Raw genomic sequence first — 22,402 nt, forward strand, 5'->3', positions numbered from 1 at the left:
TGGAGCTCACCTGCACAAGAACGGGTCACTATAATCACTGTTTAGTCACTCAGTCCTGTCCCACGCTGTGTGACCCCACGGACTGTAGCCCACCAGGCTCCTCTGTCCATGCTACAGCTCACCGACGTAAGAGCAGACCACTATAACTACTGTTTAGTCATCAAGTCATGTGCAACTCTTCATGACCCCATGCCAGGCTCCTCTGTCCATGGGATTTCCCAGGAAAGAACAATGAAGTGCATTGCCATTTCCTTCTTCAGGTAATCTTCCCAACCCAAGTATCAAACCCATGTCTTCTGCATTGGCAGGCAGATTCTTTTACCGCTGAGCTACCAGGGAAGCCCCAAATTTTTCCCAGGCTCTGATCCTCTAAAATTGAAGCAAAGATTGTATATCTTAAGTCACTCACTAGCCAATTGATCAAAGAATACAACTTAGTGCTTTATTATAAATGAAAAAAAAGTCTTAAAGGAGAAAAAGGAAAGAATAAACAAAAAAGACTAACCTCCAGGTAGGTTTTCGGAATAAGGCCTTTGTTTCCTTTGGCGTTCTTAGCCATCCACCAACCATCAGAGTTTTTTTTGATTATACAGAGAATTTCCCCTTTCTTAAGGCAAAATAAAAGTACAATGTTTTAATTAGAATTTACCCCTAAGCTCAGAATTATCAACATTATTATTTTTTTTTCTTTTTTCTTTTTTTCGTTTATTTTTATTAGTTGGAGGCTAATTACTTTACAATATTGTAGTGGTTTTTGTCATACATTGACATGAATCAGCCATGGATTTACATGTATTCCCCATCCCAATCCCCCCTCCCACCTCCCTCTCTACCCGATCCCCCTGGGTCTTCCCAGTGCACCAGGCCCGAGCACTTGTCTCATGCACCCAACCTGGGCTGGTGATCTCTGGGCTGGTGATCTATTTCACCCTAGATAATATACATGTTTCGATGCTGTCCTCTAGAAACATCCCACCCTCGCTTTCTCCCACAGAGACCAAAAGTCTGTTCTGTACATCTGTGTCTCTTTTTCTGTTTTGCATATAGGGTTATCATTACCATCTTTCTAAATTCCATATATATGTGTTAGTATGCTGTAATGTTCTTTATCTTTCTGGCTTACTTCACTCTGTATAATGGGCTCCAGTTTCATCCATCTCATTAGAACTGATTCAAATGAATTCTTTTTAATGGCTGAGTAATATTCCATGGTGTATATGTACCACAGCTTCCTTATCCATTCGTCTGCTGATGGGCATCTAGAATAAAATACTTAGGAGTATATCTACCTAAAGAAACAAAAGACCTATACATAGAAAACTATAAAACACTGATGAAAGAAATCAAAGAGGACACAAACAGATGGAGAAATATACCGTGTTCATGGATTGGAAGAATCAATATTGTCAAAATGGCTATACTACCCAAAGCAATCTATAAACTCAATGCAATCCCTGTTAAGCTACCAATGGTATTTTTCACAGAACTAGAACAAATAATTTCACAATTTGTATGGAAATACAAAAAACCTCGAATAGCCAAAGTAATCTTGAGAAAGAAGAATGGAACTGGAGGAATCAACCTGCCTGACTTCAGACTATACTACAAAGCCACAGTCATCTAGACAGTATGGTACTGGCACAAAGACAGAAATATAGATCAATGGAACAGAATAGAAAGCCCAGAGATAAATCCACGAACCTATGGACACCTTCTCTTCGACAAAGGAGGCAAGGATATACAATGGAAAAAAGACAACCTCTTTAACAAGTGGTGCTGGGAAAACTGGTCAACCACTTGTAAAAGAATGAAACTGGAACACTTTCTAACACCATACACAAAAATAAACTCAAAATGGATTAAAGATCTAAATGTAAGACCAGAAACTATAAAACTCCTAGAGGAGAACATAGGCAAAACACTCTCTGACATGAATCACAGCAGGATCCTCTATGACCCACCTCCCAGAATATTGGAAATAAAAGCAAAAATACATAAATGGGACCTAATGAAACTTAAAAGCTTTTGTACAACAAAGGAAACTATAAGCAAGGTGAAAAGACAGCCCTCAGATTGGGAGAAAATAATAGCAAATGAAGCAGCAGACAAAGGGTTAATCTCAAAAATATACAAGCAACTCCTGCAGCTCAATTCCAGAAAAATAAATGACCCAATCAAAAAATGGGCCAAAGAACTAAACAGACATTTCTCCAAAGAAGACATACAGATGGCTAACAAACACATGAAAAGATGCTCAACATCACTCATTATCAGAGAAATGCAAATCAAAACCACAATGAGGTACCATTACACGCCAGTCAGGATGGCTGCTATCCAAAAGTCTACAAGCAATAAATGCTGGAGAGGGTGTGGAGAAAAGGGAACCCTCTTACACTGTTGGTGGGAATGCAAACTAGTACAGCCACTATGGAGAACAGTGTGGAGATTCCTTAAAAAACTGGAAATAGAACTGCCATATGACCCAGCAATCCCACTTTTGGGCATACACACCAAGGAAACCAGATCTGAAAGAGACACGTGCACCCCAATGCTCATCGCAGCACTGTTTATAATAGCCAGGACATGGAAGCAACCTAGATGCCCATCAGCAGACAAATGGATCAACATTAAAACTATTGTACTTTCACAACCAGAGGAGCATCTACTCTTTTTTTTTTTTCTTACCATTTTACTACTAGGTAACTTTGATAAAAGAATTTTACAACTCCTGCTTGTAAATCATAATTATCCCTTATTTTATTTAAACAGACTGAGTCTTTAAAAAGTTAATATCAGGAATCTCTAATCCAGATATATAGGTAGAGTTTTCTTACTCTGTTAGGTATGCAAATTTATCCTTAGGTTTGCTTCCAGTTTGTTTCTACTTACTTTAAATGTAAGGTCTCCCACTTGCTGAGCCATAAAATCTCCAAGAGCAATGTACTCTCCACTTGTGGTCTCTGGGTGAGATTCGCCTTCCTGTTTCTCTTCCTCTTCCTCTTCTGTTTCTTCGTCCTCACCCCCACTTTCTGCGCTTTCTTCTTCGTCGTCTTCTTCTTCATCTTCTTCAGCAGAATTCTCCTCTTCCTCTCTTTCAGTAAGTGCCCCAGTTCTGGAAAAAGTAATTGATGAGGATCACTGGAAATAACGCAGAAGAACAGATCAAGTATAACTTCTATATACAGAAGAACTGGCCCATATTTATAACAGGCAAATTTAAAAGAAACATAAAGGGAAAGTACAACTAACAGTTTTTACCATCTAGCAAGGAATACATGACCTGAGAGTAATAGAGGAGTTAAAGTGTCTAAGGAGTGTGTTGACGTGATGGAGCAGGTGCTGGTCTGGAGGCCAGGAGACTTGAATTTAAGTCCTCGATTCATCCATTCAGCAAATGCTGCTTGAGCGTTATTGCACAGTGGTTAGAGCATGGATTCTGAGATGAAATTCTGGTTCTATCTCCTCTTCGTTGATTGGTCTTGGGTACATTTCTTTCAGACTCTCCATTTCTCATCAGTAAAGTAGAGATAATAACAGAACCTGCCTCATAAGGTCCTCATGAAGATTAGAGGAGTTACAAACTTGGACAGTGTCTGACCACAGCAAGTTCTCAATAAAAGTTGGCAGTGATGATGATCATGATGTTACCTGTCAGTTTCCATGTCAGACACGGTAGAAACAAAGGTAAATCAGACAATTCCCTGTCCTCCAAGAGAACAATGAGGCAATCTAGCAGATGGATACTTACAGTATAGTTCAACAGATGCTGCAGTAGAGGTAAATACAGCATACCAGGGAAACACACAAGATGGGCACCTAACCTAGACTGCACGGTGGGGATCAGGAAAGGCTTAGAGTTAGGACTTGATGGATGAGCTGGAATTAACCAGGTAAAGGGGGGTGGTAAAAAGGTAGGGAAAGGAGTGGAGGAAGAAGGCTGGAAAAGAAGGAACCTCTAGTAGCTCATGAATGGTAGGAAGAGGTCTGGGAGGAATGAGCAATAGATGAGGTGGAAAACAGATGAGCAAAACGCAGCCTGTGTGAGCTTTATTTTTAAGGTGTTCCCTAGAAATGAAGGCAGGGAAGGGCGTGATCTGACCTGCTCTGAGAAAGATGATCACACTCCATGGAGACTGGAAGAAAGGCTAAACACATAGATGGTTATTAAAAGTGAGGCATGAAATAGTATAAACTAAGGAAGCCTGAAACTCAGCTTCTCTGTATATCGGTGCCGAATGGAATCCTGGAGTTTTGGGCGAAGCAGAAAAGGATAGGGCTTCCCAGGTAGCGCTAGTGGTAAAGAACCCACTTGCCAGTGCAGGAGACATGAGACTTGGGTTCAATCCCTGGGTCGGGAAGATCCCTTGGAGGAGGGTATGGCAACCACTCCAGTGTTCTTGCCTGGAGAATTCCATGGACAGAGAAGCCTGGTGGGATACAGTTCATGGGGTCTCAAAGAGTCTGGACAAGACAGACACAATGGACAGGACAGAGCAGCTAACAATACTTTGATGCAAAAAAGGGAACCCTCTTACACTGTTGGTGGGAATGAAAACTAGTACAGCCACTATGGAGAACAGTGTGGAGATTCCTTAAAAAACTGTAAATAGAACTGCCATATGACCCAGCAATCCCACTGCTGGGCATACACACTGAGGAAACTAGATCTGAAAGAGACACATGCACCCCAATGTTCATCGCAGCACTGTTTATAATTGCCAGGACATGGAAGGAACCTAGATGCCCATCAGCAGACGAATGGATAAGGAAGCTGTGGTACATATACACCATGGAATATTACTCAGCCATTAAAAAGAATTCATTTGAATCGGTTCTAATGAGATGGATGAAACTGGAGCCCATTATACAGAGTGAAGTAGGCCAGAAAGATAAAGACCAATACAGTATACTAACGCATATATATGGAATTTAAAAAGATGGTAATGATAACCCTATATGCAAAACAGAAAAAGAGACACAGATGTACAGAACAGACTTTTGGACTCTGTGGGAGAAGGTGAGGGTGGGATGTTCTGAGAGAACAGCATTGAAACATGTATATTATCAAGGGTGAAACAGATCACCAGCCCAGGTTGGATACATATGACAAGTGCTCAGGGCTGGTGCACTGAGAAGACCCAGAGGGATGGGATGGGGAGGGAGGCGGGAGCGGGGATCGGGAGGGGGAACACATGTAAATCCATGGCTGATTCATGTCAATGTATGGCAAAAATCACCACAATATTGTAAAGTAATTAGCCTCCAACTAATAAAAATAAATGAAAAAAAAAAAAAAAACCAATACTTTGATGCAAATAGACATTGCTAACCATAAAACTAGCCAAATGACTCTTCTTTATTATACTAATACAGTAAATTTCAATTACTGATTGTTTCAATGTTAATCTAATCTTGCAGGGACTTCCTTGGTGGTCCACTGGGGTGTTCCCAATGCAGGGTGCCAAGGTTTGATCCCAGCTGGGGGAACTATTAATAGATACCACATGCTGCAGCTGAGAGCACACCACAGGAAGATCAAAGCTCCCTGAGTGCTGTAACCAAGACCAACACAGCCAAAGAAGTAAAAATAAATATTAAACTAATCTTGCATTCTAGAATAAATCCCACTTAGTCATGATGGACTGTCACTTTTATGTGCCCTGGATTTCATTTGCTAGCATCTTATATTGCGTTTGTGCATTTGCTCATTAGGCCTTCTATTTATAATATTTTTATCATGTCTTGATATTGAGCTTCCCTGGTGGCTCAGACAGTACAGAGTCTGCCTGTGATGAGGGGGACCCAGATTCGATCCCTGGGTCAGGAAGATCCCCTGGAGAAGGGAATAGCTACCCACTCCAGTATTCTTGCCTGGGAAATCCCATGGACAGAGAAGCCTGACGGGCTACTGTCCAAGGGGTCACAGAGTTGGACACAACCGAGCGACTAACACTTTCACTTTTCATAATGCTCATAAAATGATTTGGAAATGTTTCTTTTTCTGCTCTCTGGAAAGATTTCATAATACTGGTACTATGTCTTACTCAATTGTTGCAGAAATTTGTGTCAGTGAAACAACCTGAGGATTTCTTCTGTGGAAAGGGTTTTAATTATACATTCAACTTCTTTAGTAGATCTTTTGGTAGGATTATTAAGATTTTCGATTCATCTTGTCAATTTGAGTACATTTTATTTTTCAAGGAACTTATTTCATCTGTATTTTCAAATTTATTGGCATAAAGTATTTCATAGCATCTTCACAGTATCTTAAATTTCTGTAGGCTCTGAGTGGTTAGTTTTCATCCTTGTTTTTTGCTAGTGTTTTCCCTCTTTCTCTTTTCTTGACCAGTCTTGCTAGGAATTTACTCATTTAATTACTTTTTCTAAAGAACTAACTTTTGGTTTATTGATTTTATCTACTATATGTCAGTTTATTATTCAGTTTTCTCTCTTATTTTTATTATTTCCTTATTTCTATTTTCCTTGGGTTTAATTTGCTGTTCTTTTTCTGGCTTCTTCAGTTGGAAACTTTAGTAGATGATTTTCAAATTTTCTTTTCTAAATGTTGCATTTAAAGCCATAAATTTCCCTCTAAGCACTGCTTTAGCTGCAGCCCACAACTGCATTTTTATTATCATTCAAAATATTTAGTTTTCCACTGTGATATTTTCTTTGATCTTTAGGTTATATAGAAGTGTGTGATTCTTTTTCAATTATTTATTTATTTGGCTGCATTGGGTCTTACGTTTAGGCACATGGAATACTTTGTCATGCTATATGGGACCTTTTGTTGAGGCACATGGGCGCTGGAGCATGTGGGCTCAGTAGTTACATAGGAAATCTTAGTTCCCCGACCAGGAATTAATCCCACATCCCCTGTGTTGCACAGCAGATTCTTAACCACTGAGCTATCAGGGAAGTCCCAGAAGTATGTGATTTAATTTGCAAACATTTGGAGATTTTTATTTCTTTCTCTGTCATTTGAGTTTTTTTTTTCTTTAACTGAGATAGAATTGACATTCACCATTGTATTAATTTTGGATTGTCATTGAGTTTTAATGTAATTCCAAGTCACCAAAATTCCTGCATGATTTAAATCCTCTGACATTTGTTGACAATTGCTGTATGGTCCATTATGATTCATTTTGGTTAATGTCATATATGCACTTGGAAGAGATGCGTATTACCTAGTGGGATACAGTGTTCTACAAATACATTTTTAATTAGGTGGTTAAGATTTGCGGATTATATTGTCAGCTTCCCTGTAGTACTGGCAATTTTTGCTTTATATGTTGTAAAGTGCCTATTAGGTGCCTACACATTAAGGATAATTTCTTCCTATTGAATTGGTCCTTTTATTACTATAAAATGTTTTAATCTATTAAATTAGTTTTGACCTTAAAGTCTATTTCCCCTGATATTACTGTAACTGCATCACCTTTGTTTTGGATAGGGTAAATATGGAATATCTTTTTCCAATCTTCTACTTGCAACCCATTTATGCTATCTTAAATGGCCCCCAAATACAGTGCTGAAATGCTATGTAGTGGTCCCAACCAGAAGAAAGCTGTGATGTGCCTAATGGAGAAAATTAGCGTGTTACTATTAGACTTCTTCAGGCATAAATCACAGGGCTGTTGGCGGAGTTCAATATTAATGAATCAGTAACATACATTAAATAAGGTATCTTTACACAGAAACACACAGAAAACAAGGATGTATATTACTCAGTTGACAAAAAACATTTTGTTCACTGCTTCAGTAGGAACCTAGCTTCTCCTAGAAGCTGCAGTGTAGTATTCACTATTCAGGGTCTGCAGCAATTTTATGGGGTATAAGTATTGCAAACAATGAAAACTGACTGTGTATTATAAATTCTCAAATGTATATTTTGCTTTACACAATCAAGTGTTTTTTTAAAAGACATTTAGAGAAGAAAAATAGTCTTTTCTGTTTACTCACATACCAGGGCTTTTCATTCCTTTTTGCATATCCAGGTTTTCATGTGGGATTATTTCCTTCTAGCCTGAAGGACTTCCTATAGCAAATTCCTCAGTTATTGTCTGACAGATTTCCTCAGCTGTTGTTTCTCTGAAAACGTCTTCTGCTGCTGCTAATTCACTTCAGTCGTGTCCGACTCTGTGCGACCCCATAGACAGCAGCCCACCAGGCTCCTCCGTCCCTGGGAAAATGTCTTCATTCCACTTTAATTTCTAAAAGATACTTTTGCTCTATACAGAATTCTGGGTTGACAGATTTTTTTTCCTTTCAATTCTTTTATGATGTCCCCGCATTATCCTCTGACCTGTATTTTTTCTAACAAGTTATCAACTTTAATTTGAATTGTCTGCCTGTACATGTTTATTTCCCTGGCTGCTTTTGTGATTTTTCCATTATGTTTAGTTTTTAGCAGTTTAACTGACGCACCTATGTGTAGTTACTGTATATTTATTCTTCAGGGTTGTCTGAAGTTCTTGGATCACTGAATCAATAACTTTTTAAAACCTCAATTATAATTTCACTTAAATATTCCCTGTGCTCCATTTTCTCTCTGCTCGGCTTCTGGGACTTCAGTTACACATGGGTTGTAACTTCTGACCATGCCCTAAACCATGCTTCTGTTCTATTCTTTGCATTCTTTTTTTCTTATTGTGCGTGAGTTTGGAAGGTTTTCACTGCTCAGAGTTTGGGTCCGCTAATCTTCCTCTACTATATCCAGTTACCCATCAAACCACCAATTTTTAAAAAAATTTTATATACTGTGTTTTTTAGCTTCAGAGTTTTCATTTTGGTCTGTTTTAGTTTTCATTTCTCTGCTTAAGATCCTCTCTAATCAACCAATCTGCCTATCTCTCCAACAAATTCCTTAACACATTGAAAATAGATCTTTGATAGTTCTGGTGTGCTAATTTTCACATCTGGGTCACCTAGGCTTCCACTGATTATTTTTTCTCTTTATTATAAGACATTTTCCACCTTTTTGAAGCTATATATTGAATCAGACTTAGAAAGTTCTCAGCCATTATTCTATCAGGTATTATATTTTGCAGTTGTAGAATGTTCATTCGATTATTTTCTACATTTGAATTCTCTTAAAATATTCTTTTTTTTTTCCATTTTATCCATCTTTTCTTCTATTTTCTTTAACATATTAATCATATTGTTTAGAAATCCCAGTCAGATTACTCTACTATCTAGTTCAGATCTGGGTCTGTTTTTATTTACTGTTACTGCTTAATTATCTATCATTTATTTTCCCCTACTTTTTTTGCATTTCTAGTCATTATTTTTAATAATTATTGCACATTGTGGACGATATATTTAGAGACTCTGGATTATGTTGTCATCCTCTAATGAGTAGTGAATTTTGTCCTGTTATCTTTTTATGTTAAGGTCTGGTTTTAGGTTTTGTTGGGAAAGATTTCCTTCAGTTTTGTCTGTATCCAAGATCATAGTTTTGAATATTAGAGTGTATTCCTTACTCCTAGACATGGGTCTTACATGCTCTCTAGCCAGATGCATGAAGCATTCACCAAGGTCTCTCTACTCTAGCTGGGTATAAACCCCAACATTTTTCCAGGATTCTGTGACCTCCAGAATCTTTTAAGCTCTCAGTCTCCCAGCAGGTGCTTTCTGCCAGGCCTTCTGGAATCAAGCTCTGTGTAACCCAGGAATCCCCTCAGATTTCTGGAGTTGTCTCTCTGCAAGTCTTTTCCCTCTCCCTACATGTCCCAGTAGCCTCAGCAACTCCAGAACTTTTAAGACCTTTTCTTTTTTTATGTGGATCATTTTTAAAGTCTTTATTGAAACTGTTACAATACTGTTTATGTTTTATGTTTTGGGCTTTTGGCCCCAAGACATGTGGGATCTCAGCTCCCTGCACTGGAAGGTAAAGTCTTAACCACTGGGCCACTAGGTCCCAGCAACTCCAGAATTTGATCTCTGGAGCCCAGAGAGACTGCTGCTCCCTGTCTGCGATCTACCTTCCTGCATCACACACAGCCCATAAACTATCGCCAGGGAGATGGTCTAGGTGAATACAGGAGTCACCTCTTGTGTCTCTCTGTATTAAGGACATCAGCCCTGCTCAGTTGATGTTCAGTGAGTTCAGACAGCCATTTTGTATATTTTGTCCAGATTCTACAGTGTTTTTTTGGTAGGAAGGTTAAGTCCAATACCAGCCACTTTGTCATTCTCAGTACTAGAGATCAATGGAAATTCTAGAAACCTTCTAATAATATATTCTTTAGTGTTTTTTCCCCGAGAATACAGTGTAAAAGTATGGGAACAGCATTTGAAGAGTCTAAATAGTTGACTTTTCCCTTTTTATCTCCCTATGAACTGGGTTTGTTTACACCGTCCAGTTTTCTTTCCACTTTACAAAGCCTATTACTAACATCCACTCCATCAGGAAAAGAAGGCATATTTCTGCTTCCATTTTTAAAAGAATATTTATAAAAGGAGGAAATAAGCAAATAAATAATTCAGATAATTTTGTTTTTACACATCAACCCTGACATTAAAGGCATGACCCTTATTTTCTAATGTCTGTTTATTGAGCTTTTCACATCTCTGTTTTGCTCCCCCAACTAGCTCATGAATTACCTGAGAGATTATGGCTTCTACTTCTTTACATCTCTCCAGGAAGCTCACACTTTCTCCTATATACAATAAGTAACTGTTGACAGATAATACTGTTACAGTTTTCATCTATATACAACTTTATTCTGAATAAAACATTTAAACTGTTGGTGATATAATATTTGAAAGGAAGAAAGGAAGGGTGCGTACTCAGTGCCATTTTCTCTGCTTATGGACACAGCAAGCTCCTGCAGTTGGTGGGTAAGCTTATCCAAAAGATTGTGCTCCTCCTCTTTCTTCTGAAGATAATTTCCCACAGGTGCAGGTTCATCAGCCTATAAGAGAATATAAGTCTACTTCACTAAAAAAAAAAATTAATTTTTTATTACACTTATTGTAATAGAAAAAAAACCCCAGTAGGTGATACAAGACAAAGCAAATATCAATATGAGACTATGCCTATCTTAGATAAATAAGTTTCAAAGAAATATAGATTATGCTGGAATGTGAATCAAATGGCATAATAAAGTCATACCTCCAATTTTTTTTGTTTTGTTTTGTTGCTAGGTATTGCAGACCCTCTACAGTCAGTAAGGGACAGGTTCCAGACAGAGGACTGGCTTTGGGGTTAAAAAGACAGGTGCCAAGTCCAAGTTCTGTCACTTACTGGCAGTGAGACACTGGGAAAACTGCTTCACTTTTGCAAGCCCTAGTAGTTAGGTTTTCCAATTTAGGGTCAGTCAGTCTCCTGAACCACAGTTTTTCATCACTGGAGAAATTTGGAAGAGATACTTAGAAAGCGCTTGTCTCAAATGCAGCAAAGCAGATTCACACACAGGCAGGGAGATGACTTTTACACGCCTTTTACCCTGAGTGCTCTCTGAGTCTCTGGCCCTGAACACTTCGCTGAAGTTCAGGCTCATATTAAAAGAGGATATCCTGATGGAATTGCCAAGAGAAAATTCTAGTCCCCCCCATTTCTGCAGAGTGATCTCAGCACTGCTGGGTGACCCAGGAAGCTTCTCTACCTCGTACCCTTGGGGCCAGATTATCTGCTTCCCCACGGTGTGATTAAAATGAAAACAATTCTAAACTGTAAAACAGAAAACGTACACAATGCAATAATAAAAATAGCTTCTTCCAAGTTCTTCCGAGTCCTCAGTGCTGGGTGAGTTCATCACAGGTGAACTTTTATCAGTATTTGGAGCCCTGGTTCACACTTCAACACTTATATGAACCCAGGAACCTACCCCACTCTAGGGGGTGGGAACTCCTACTTAATAAAATATTCAGGTAAAGACAGATTTTTTTTTTCAAAAAAATAATGTGATCAACTGTAATACTTACTTTTGTTAATTTTTGAAGAGCATTTTTATTTTCATCTATTGCCTGTTTTAATTGGATACATCTAAATTTTAAAAAAGAAAGAAAAATATTGATTTTTTAATTGTCATAACCAAAAAAGCTATTTTAATAAAATCATATGTTCATTCTTTAAGCAGGCAAGGCTATTTCTATTGTATGAATGATGTTTAAAAATTCATATGTAAGTGCCTTTCCACTCATTAGCTTGAGTGATCCTCATAGCAAGATCTAAGGTATGAAGTATGATAACCAAAACTCAGAAGACTTAAGTGACTCCAGGCTTCAGTTTCCTAATTCTAAAATAAGGAAAGCACTGGACTTTTAAACGCTTCCATAGCTCTAAAATTCTATAAACCCAGGATTCAGCCCAGAAGACAATTAGATACACCACATCAAAGAAAGAAGAGACAAAAGCCATGTGATCATCTCAACAAATGTACAAAAAGCATTTGATAAAATTCAACATCTATTCATTATAAAAATTCTTACCAAAGTGGGTATAGAGGGAACATATCTCAGCATAATAAAAGCTACTTATGACAAACCCATAGCCAATATAATACTCAATGCTAAAAAGCTGAAAGCCATCCTGCTAAAATCTGGAACAAGACAAGGATGCCCATCAATCCAACATAGTACTGGAAGTCCAAGTCATAGCAATCAGGTAATAAAAAGAAACAAAAGGTATCCAACTTGGAAGAGAAAAGTATGCAAAGTACATGATACTATATATAGAAAACCCTAAAGACTCCACACAAAAACTACTGTAACTGATAAATTCAGCAAGGTAGCAGGATACAAGATTCATACGCAGAAATTGGTTGCATTTCTTTATCCTGAAAATGAAATATCAGAACAAGAAAGTAAAAATAATAATTCCTTTTAAAATTGCATCAAAAAATAAAATAAAATACTCTATGTGGAATCTAAAATACCATACAAATCAACATATCTATGATACAGAAACAGACTCACAGATATAGAAAACAGACTTGGGGTTGACAAGGGCTGAGGGGAGGAAGGACTGGGGGTTTGGGATTAGCAGAGGCAAACCATTATATATAGGATGGATAAACAATAAGGTCCTACTGTATAGCACAGAGAACTACAGTCAATATCCTGTGACAAACCGTAACAGAAAAGAATATGAAAAAGAATATATATGTGTGTGTGTGTAACTGAGTCACTTTGTTGTAGAGAAGAAATTAACACAACAGTGTAATTAACACAACAAATTAACACAACAATCAACTATACTTCAATAAAATTAAAAAAACAAAATACTTAGGAATAAATGACCAAGGAGGTGAAAGACATATGCTGAGAACTATAAAACAAGGATAAAGAAAAGTAAAGATACTGCAAAGAAATGGGAAGATGATCATGTTCTTGGACTGTGTCCACACTTGGCTGCTCCAACTCTTTGCAACCCCATGGACTGTAGCCCACCAGGACCCATGAGATTTTCCCAGCAAAAACATTGGAGTGGGTTGCCATTTCTTTGTCCAGGGGATCTCCCTGACCCAAGGATGGAATCTGCGTCTCCTGTGACTCCTACATTGGAGTGATAAAGATTCTTTATCACAGTGATAAAGAATCTACATTGGCAGGTGGATTCTTTATCACTGAGCCACCTGGAAATTCCAGGTTCTTGGATTGGAAGGATTATTATCATTAAAATGGCCATATTATCCAAAGCAATCTACAGATTTCATGCAATCCCTATCAAATTACCCATGGTATTTTTCATAGAAGTAGAACCAATAATCTTAAAATTTATACAGGACCAGAATTGCCAAAGCAACCCTGAGGAAAAAGAACAAAGCTAGAGGCATAGCCCTCCCAGATTTCAGACAATAGTATAAAACTACAATAATCAAAACAGCATGGTACTGGCACGAAAACAGACATAGATCAATGCAACAGAGTAGAGAACCTAGAAATAAACCCACACACCTAAAGTCAATTAATCTTTGACAAAGGAGGCAAGAATATACAATGAAGAAAAGACAGTCTCTTCAGCAAGTGGTGTTGGGAAAGCTGGACAGCACATGTAAATCAATGAAGTTGGAACACACCCTCACACCAAACACAAAAATAAACTCAAAATGGCTTAAAGACTTAAATATGACATGACACCATAAAACTTCTAGAAAAGAATACAGGCAAAACATTCTCTGACATAAACCATACCAATGTTTTCTTAGGTCAGTCTAATAACACCAAGGCAATAGAAAATAAAAGCAAAAATAAACAAACGGAAGCTAATCAAACTTACAAGCTTCTGCACAGCAAAGGAAACCATAAACAAATGAAAAGATAACATATGAACTGGGAGAAAATATTTGCAAACAATGCGACCAAAACGGCTTAACTTCCAGAATATACACACAGCTCATACAACTCAATAACAACAATAACAGCAACGAAACAACAACCACTCAGTCAAAAAACAGGCAGAAGACCTAAGAAGACATTCCTGGAAAAACGACATACAGATCTCCAACAGGCACAGGAAAAGATGCTAGACATGGCTAATTACTAGAGAAATGCAAACCAAAAATAAACGAGGTATCGCCTCACACTGGTCAGAATGGACATCATTAAAAAGTCTGTAAGAAGACAGATGCTGGAGAGGGTGTGGAGAAAAGGGGGAGCCTCCTCCACTGTGGGTAGGAATATAAATTGGTGAAGCCAGTATGGAGGAAAACAATATGGAGGTTCCTCAAAAAAACTAAAATTAGAGCTGGCCTATTGATCCAGCGATCCTACTCCTGGGTATGTATCTGAAGAGAGCTCGAACTTGGAAAGATACACCTTATGCTCATAGCGGCACTATCTGCAATAGCCAAGACATGGACACAACCTCAACATCCACTAAAGGGTGTGTGGGTAAAGAAGATGCGGCACATACATGTTAATATAATGAAATACTACTCAGCCGTTAAAAAGAATAAAATGAGGCCGTCTGTAGCAACACGTATGGCCCTGGAATTATCATACTAAAAGAAGTAAGTCAGAAAGAGAAAGACAGACACTGTATGATATCACATCCATGTAAAATCTAAAACGGGACACAAATAAACCGCTCCAGGAAACAGACAGAATCACAAACCAAGACAACAGTCTGGTGGCAGCCAAGGGGCAGGAGTGGGGGGGGGCGGTGGGCCGGGAGTCTGGGGTCAGCAGACGAAAACTGTCACACAGGGGATGGGTGAGCAACAAGGTCCTGCTGCATAGCACAGGGGGCTATGTCCAATATATTGTCATAAACTACAGTGGAAAAGAATCTGAAAAAGAATATTTATAACTGAATCGCTTTGCCTTACGCCAGCAACTAACACATCATATTAATAAATCAACTGTACTGAAATAAATAAATAAATTCTGCATTTCTTGTTGCTTTTAAAACATTTTTATTGCCTTCCCACTTTGATGTTTTATAGCTGAGTAATGTTAGACATATTAATTAATCACTGTAAGCCTTAATTTTCTCATCTATATTAATGAGTAGCTCACTAACTTTCAGTAACTTTCAGATGTTATCATGAAAGTTAATTAGGAAAAAATTCTTAGAGTGCGGACCACACTGTCTGGTATATACAAAAGGACAAAATAGATGTAAGTTACTTCTTTTTAGCATGTGTCATCCTCTATTTAACCTTATTCCAATATTTAGACTTGGTAGACATAGATAACTGTAAGAAATATTTCAAAATACTTTTGAAAAATTTCATTCATTTTTACCTCAATATTATTTCCTATTATTACTCTGTCTTTTCAGCAATTGTATTAATTTAAAAAATATAATGCCTCAATTTCTATGCTGTAAATACTGCTCACTGAAATCTAAGTACAGTCTCTACAAAGCTGACATAACTTAGTATACTTTACCTTTGGTATATATTTCTCCTCTTACTTGCTTCTAGAGCTCCTTTCAGTCGACTCTCAAAAAGCAACCCATCAACCTACAATAAATGGAGACTGTCTAAAATATCACATTGTTAAATCCCATATAACCTTAGGAAATAAAATTTTAATTTTTTCCCAAATATTTTATAATGAACATTTTAAAACACATGATAAAGCTGAAAGACTTTTACAGTGAACATCCACATGCCTACCACCTGGGTTCGGCCATTAGTATTTTACTGTACTTTTTTGATCCATCTATTCATCAACCCATCTAATTTTTTATGTATTACAAAGAATATTACAATCATTAGTATATTTTCCCTTAAACAATACATCACAGGTATCACTAACTAGAGTTCAGTATTTGCTGTGAATTTTACATACAATGAAATACACATTTCATCTTAAGACTGTATTTGTTAAGTTCTGGCAAGTGCCATGTAATCCAAACCCCTATCAACCCATAGAAAATTACCATTACTCCAGAAAGTTCCCAGAATGTACTCTTTTGTGTAATCATTTCACAGAGCATATTTCTGAGATACTTCCATATCAGAAGTATACTTCCATATATACTGCTGTGTGTATCATTAGTTAATTCTTTCTTATTGCTGATTAATACTCCCTGTATGAATAAACCACAAGTTTTTTTCTTTCTTATCCTCATTCTTATATCCTATACTGTGACTTAGCAGTTTCCAAATACTATCTGTAACTTTGCCAACATACCCACAAAAGAGGCATATACATCTTTTGGATTCTATAGATGTGGAAAGGATAAAGTGGTTGAAAAAAAAAAAAAATTCTCTACTGGTGCCACTTTGCATCTGTTATTTATAACATCTACACACATGGTGACAGAGTCAGCCATCACAGGCATAACCCAGGCGGGTCCTTCATAACTTGTCCCATGGATAACAGGGTGGAAGTCTGTGCCATTTTTTGCTTCAGGTGTCCCCTGTGGAGGCTTCCCTGGTGGATCAGACAGTAAAGAATCTGCCTGCCAACGTAGGAGACATGGGTTCCATTCCTGGGTTGGGAAGATCCCCTGGAGAAGGAAATGGCAAAACATTCTAGTATTCTTGCCTGGAGAATCCATGGACAGAGGAGCCTGGTGGGCTACAGACCATGGGGTCCCGAAAAGTCGGCCGTGACTGAGCTTGGGCAGAAGCACATCCTTTATGAGGTCAGGGAAGGAGGACCCCACAATATCACAGAGCCCTTCCCAGACACACAGGGTATCAAGAGGCTCAGGAGCCAATTGGATTCGAGTGAATAACCCCGGTCATTGTTTTTTTTTCATCTTTGTATCAGTAACAGTTGTTGTGGCTTACTTCTACAACTTTTCCTGGTTCTGTCAAAGGCCCACTAAATTTAAAATTCAATACAATATAAAGCATCTGGCCAAAGCTCAGCTTAAGTCAGTGTCTCATCAACTTTTATTTTTATTTCTACCAGAACAGTATTCTATTTTGTTGTACCGCTATAATTCCAATAGTTCCTTAAGAAATATTTATCCACCCAGTCTTTTGTACTTTTTAAATGAAAGTCCAAAACTGGATAATATATGAGCATTCAGTACACCTTTTGTCTGCTAAAGATTATAAAATAATTTTATTTAGTGGAAATAATACTTGGTAATATTAACAGATCAAATGAGAAATAAAAAGTAAAATTAGCAAGGTGAAATAGAAATTTCAGGAAATAAACAACCCATTCATCACTACTAACCTTTTTCTTAATTTTTAAAGTAGTATACAGTGTTCAAACTTATGAAAATATCAAAAAATATGAAGCAGAACAATAGTCAACTAGCACTCTACCACACAGAGTTTCCATTATGGCATGTTTCTTTCCATATTTTTTCTAGGTATATTGCATATTGCTGCTGTTGTTTAGTCAATAAGTCGTGTCTGACTTTTTTGCAACCCCATGGACTGTAGCTCGCTAGGCTCCTCCGTCCATGGGGTTTCCCAGGCAAGAATACTGGAGTGGGTTGCCATTTCCTCCTCCAAGGGATCTTCCTGACTCAGGGATGGAACCCACGGGCTCCTGCCGTGTCTCCTGCATTGCAGGAGACCACTGAGCCATATAAATTTTTAAACTGAAATACTGCATATTCAATTTTATATTTGTTCTAACTTGACATTTTATCACAAATATTTCCCCTAACATGTTAAAATCTCCATAACAAAATTTAAACACTGTATCATATCCCAATATAAGTTACTTAAACATTCTTCTACTACTGATTATTTAAGTTGTATCCAGACTTTTCTAAGTATACTGTGATGAATACCTCCATCCCTCAACCTCTGTCTCAGTTTTTTAAAGTATGGTTCAGTTCAGTCATTCAGTCATGTCTGACTCTTTGCAACCCCATGAATATGCACACCAGGCCTCCCAGTCCATCACCAACTGCCAGAGTCTACCCAAACCCATGTCCATTGAGTCAGTGATGCCATCCAACCATCTCATCCTCTGTCATCCCTTTCTCCTCCTGCCCTCAATCTTTCCCAGCATCAGGGTCTTTTCAAATGAGTCAGCTCTTCACATCAGGTGGCCAAAGTATTGGAGTTTCAGCTTCATCATCAGTCCTTCCAATGAACACCCAGGACTGATCTCCTTGCAGTCCAAGGGACTCTCAAGAGTCTTCTCCAACACCACAGTTCAAAAACATCAATTCTTTGGTGCTCAGCTTTCATTATAGTCCAACTTTCACATCCATACATGACTACTGGAAAAACCACAGCCTTGTCTAGACAGACCTTTGTTAACAAAGTAATGTCTTTGCTTTTTAATATGCTGTCTAGGTTGGTCATAACTTTCCTTCCAAGGAGTAAGTGTCTTTTAATTTCATGGCTGCAATCACCATCTGCAGTGATTTTGGAGCACCCCCCAAAAATAAACTCAGCCACTGTTTCCCCATCTACTTGCCATGAAGTGAAGGGACCGGATGCCATGATCTTTGTTTTGTGAATGTTGAGCTTTAAGCCAACTTTTTCACTCTCCTCTTTCACTTTCATCAAGAGGCTCTTTAGTTCTTCTTCACTTTCTGCCATAAGGGTGGTGTCATCTGCATATCTGAGGTTATTGATATTCTCCTGGCAATCTTGATTCCAGCTTGTGCTTCCTCCTGGAAATGCAGTTACACAGCCTAGGAGCATAAATATCTTCTACATCTTGTCAAGGTGCTTTCCAGAAACGCTGTGCCCTATACCCTGGGGCAGTAAAAGTACCTGTTTCATCACAGCCTCCCCAGTACTAAGCATCAATATTTTTTAAGTGTTTGTGGTATCTTATTTCCTTTGCAATTGCTTATCTTAGAAGTCAAGATAAACTGGTCCATGTTTATGTAACCAGTATTTCTTCTTTAGTTCATGTCCTTTGCTCACTTGTCAGGTCTTAACATTTTTCTTATATATTATTCCTTGATGCATATTTGGCTTGGGTTCATGGGAAGCTAAAACACTCAACAGCCTCCAGTGGATGAGAGATAAAGGAAAGGAAGCCTGGAGAATGGAGGAAAGTGATATTGAGTGCAGAGATGGTTGGGATGTCATTAGTTTAGATTTGGAGGTGAGATGGGATAGAAGAGTTGTTAGGTTGCAGATGGAGCTGTTAGGTACGGTGGAGGGAGAGGAGGACAGCACTTAGTCGAGGATCCCATTTTCTAGCCTTCCCGGGGCTGGGTTGGGAGCGTGAGGGGTTAGAATCAGGGTTTGGTCCCGGGACGTTGCGGGTGGGGGAGGTTACAACTTGGAAAGGTCGGGTTGGGGATGACTCTCAGAGTTAGGGTGCGCCCCAGAGCTCGCCCGCCGCCGGAGCCCAGATCTCTCACCAGACGGTACCTGCTGCTTCAGCTCCTGACTGCGGCGCTGCAAGGACTGGAGTGGGTCGCGCTGCCGCCTCGCCAGCATCTCCGTCGCCTAGGCGCGGAGAGCACACCGGTCGCCAGGGAAACCATGGCGGAAGCGCCGGGACGTGACGTCATCACTACGCGTCCGTCTCGGCACCCTGCTCCCCGCAGGGACGCAGATTCTGGAAGAATGTGGGGGTAATCCTCTCTTGAGGAAGCGGCTCCTTCAACCCGCAGGTCCGGAGCTCGCTGCTCAGGTTCACTGCCCAGCAAGTCACATTTTCCTCGCCAATCCCAAAGGATTGGGGTGGAGGTGGGGGAGAACGTGCCGCTGCGTCCGAAACTACAAGTCCCATAATACTCAGTATTACCACATTCCTGCAGGGTTACTCGGATTCCCCAGTGGCTCAGCGGTAAAGAACCCGTCGGTAATGCGGAAGCCAGCAGGGTGGGGAAGATCTCCTGGAGGAGGGTATGGCAAGCAACTCCAGTATTCTTTCCTAGAGAATCCCATGAACAGAGGAGCCTGGCGGGCTACAGTTCATAGGGTCGGAAAGAGTCGGACACGACTGAAGCGACTGAGCCTGCGCGCAATTTTGCTGAACTAATCTTGTGTTCGTCGCTCAGTCAGTCGAGTCAGACTCTTGCGATCCCACGGCTCCTCTCTGTCCATGGAATTCTCTAAGCAAGAATACTGGAGTGAGTTGCCATTCCCTTCTCCAGATCTTCCCCACCCAGGGATCAAACCCAGGTGTCCTGCATTGCAGGCGGACTCTTGGCCGTCTGAGCCACCAGGGTACTTGAAGCTTCTTAATGTCTTAAATGAACTGTACAGATAGTTTTCTTACATGGCTTATATGGGATACGTGGTTCTGCTGTATACTCTCACTTCACAAAGGCAGTATTTAATTCTTTGCTATTTGGGATATTGCTGGAGTATCACTTAATTGTAGTTTTTGCATCCTGCGTTCTATGGTATAGGGATGATCATTCTATTCTACAGGAAGTCTCTAACCTTGATTATGAGCTGCATTTTACATCTTTCAGGGAGGTTGTAATAACATTTCCCCTAGTGGGACTCATTCCTATAAATCCAATTCCCAAACTCTTCTCACTAAGGGCGGAAGCTCACTTTTTAAAAGATGAACCACATTGATACATGTTTACAAGTTAATCGCACCTTCCAAGAGCCATGCTATTTTCGTTCTTTCTTCAACAGAAAAGTGACAAGAACCACCTCACTTAATTTTCACTTTGAACACAGCTCCATGTAACATCAACCAGATTTGGATACTGGTGGTGATCAGCATCCTGGTAGTCTTCCCTTTTTTCTAGTCCTCGCCCACTTCCACTCATACACTAAAAGTAAACACTACCCCAAGGTCTAACTGTAAAAATTTGTCTTGCTTCTTTTTGAACTGAATAGTGGATTCACACCGTGTACTGGCATCTTGTCAGGCTTCTTTCACTCAACCTGTTTGTGCAATGCATCTATATAATCGTGTAGGTTGTAGCTTGTTCCCTCTCATTGCTCTTTGGCATTTCATTGTATCACATATTCTAGTATACTCAACTATTCTACTGTTGCTCTGTTTTATTTATAGCTCCTGTCTTTATTTTGAATTAACTTCTTCATTATGGCTCATGATACTTAAAATTCACTTAAATAGCTAGTTTTTCCACTAAAAATCCAACAACTGAGGGAGTGTTATAAAGTATTTTCAGATGGACTGACATACCAAGGGAACATTTCATGCAAAGATGGGCTCGATAAAGGACAGAAATGGTATGGACCTAAGAGAAGCAGAAGATACTAAGAAGACATGGCAAGAATACACAGAAGAACTATACAAAAAAAGATCTTCACTACCCAGATAATCACGATGGTGTGATCACTCACCTAGAGCCAGACATCCTGGAATGTGAAGTCAAGTGGGACTTAGAAAGCATCACTATGAACAAAGCTAATGGAGGTGATGGAATTCCAGTTGAGCTATTTCAAATCCTGAAAGATGATGCTGTGAAAGTGTTGTACTCAATATGCCAGCAAATTTGGAAAACTCAGCAGTGGCCACAGGACCGGAAAAGTTCAGTTTTCATTCCAATCCAGGAGAAAGGCAATCCCAAAGAATGCTCAAACTACCACACAATTGCACTCATCTCACACGCTAGTAAAGTAATGCTCTAAATTCTTCAAGCCAGGCTTCAGCAATACATGAACCGTGAACTTCTAGATGTTCAAGCTGGTTTTAGAAAAGGCAGAGGAACCAGAGATCAAATTGCCAACATCTGCTGGATCATCGAAAAAGCAAGAGAGTCCCAGAAAAACATCTATTTCTGCTTTATTGACTATGCCAAAGCCTTTGACTGTGTGGGTCACAATAAACTGTGGAAAATTCTTCAAGAAATGGCATACCAGACCACCTGACCTGCCTTTTGAGAAACCTATATGCAGGTCTGGAAGCAACAGTTAGAACTGGACATGGAACAACAGACTGGTTCCAAATAGAAAAAGGAGTATGTCAAGGCCGTATATTGTCACCCTGCTTATTTAACTTATATGCAGAGTACATCATGAGAAACGCTGGGCTGGAAGAAGCACCAGCTGGAATCAAGATTGCTGGGAGAAGTATCAATAACCTCAGATATGCAGATGACACCACCCTGAAGGCAGAAAGTGAA

The 22,402-nt window shown here is 39.1% G+C and overlaps 1 protein-coding gene across 3 annotated transcripts in view; it reads right to left on the minus strand.

The window, feature by feature from the left end:
- The window catches only part of NPHP1 (nephrocystin 1), a 67,191-nt gene extending 47,365 nt beyond the window's left edge, over positions 1 to 19,826 (minus strand). For 2 of the 3 annotated variants that reach the window (XM_061156039.1, XM_061156038.1), the window contains exons 1-6: positions 19,713 to 19,826; positions 15,841 to 15,914; positions 11,929 to 11,989; positions 10,792 to 10,916; positions 2,890 to 3,112; positions 506 to 607 (exon numbers count right to left, since the gene is read on the minus strand). In XM_061156039.1, coding sequence (XP_061012022.1) covers positions 506 to 607; positions 2,890 to 3,112; positions 10,792 to 10,916; positions 11,929 to 11,989; positions 15,841 to 15,914; positions 19,713 to 19,781 — 654 coding nt within the window. In that variant the 5' untranslated portion in view covers positions 19,782 to 19,826. Of the gene's footprint in view, positions 1 to 505; positions 608 to 2,889; positions 3,113 to 10,791; positions 10,917 to 11,928; positions 11,990 to 15,840; positions 15,915 to 18,798; positions 18,944 to 19,712 lie in introns of those variants that run through there. The other variant, XM_061156040.1, reaches the window with a different exon arrangement.
- Positions 19,827 to 22,402: the final 2,576 nt, after the last annotated feature.

Source organism: Dama dama, chromosome 11 (assembly GCF_033118175.1).
Source record: "Dama dama isolate Ldn47 chromosome 11, ASM3311817v1, whole genome shotgun sequence".
Classification (NCBI taxonomy): domain Eukaryota; kingdom Metazoa; phylum Chordata; class Mammalia; order Artiodactyla; family Cervidae; genus Dama; species Dama dama.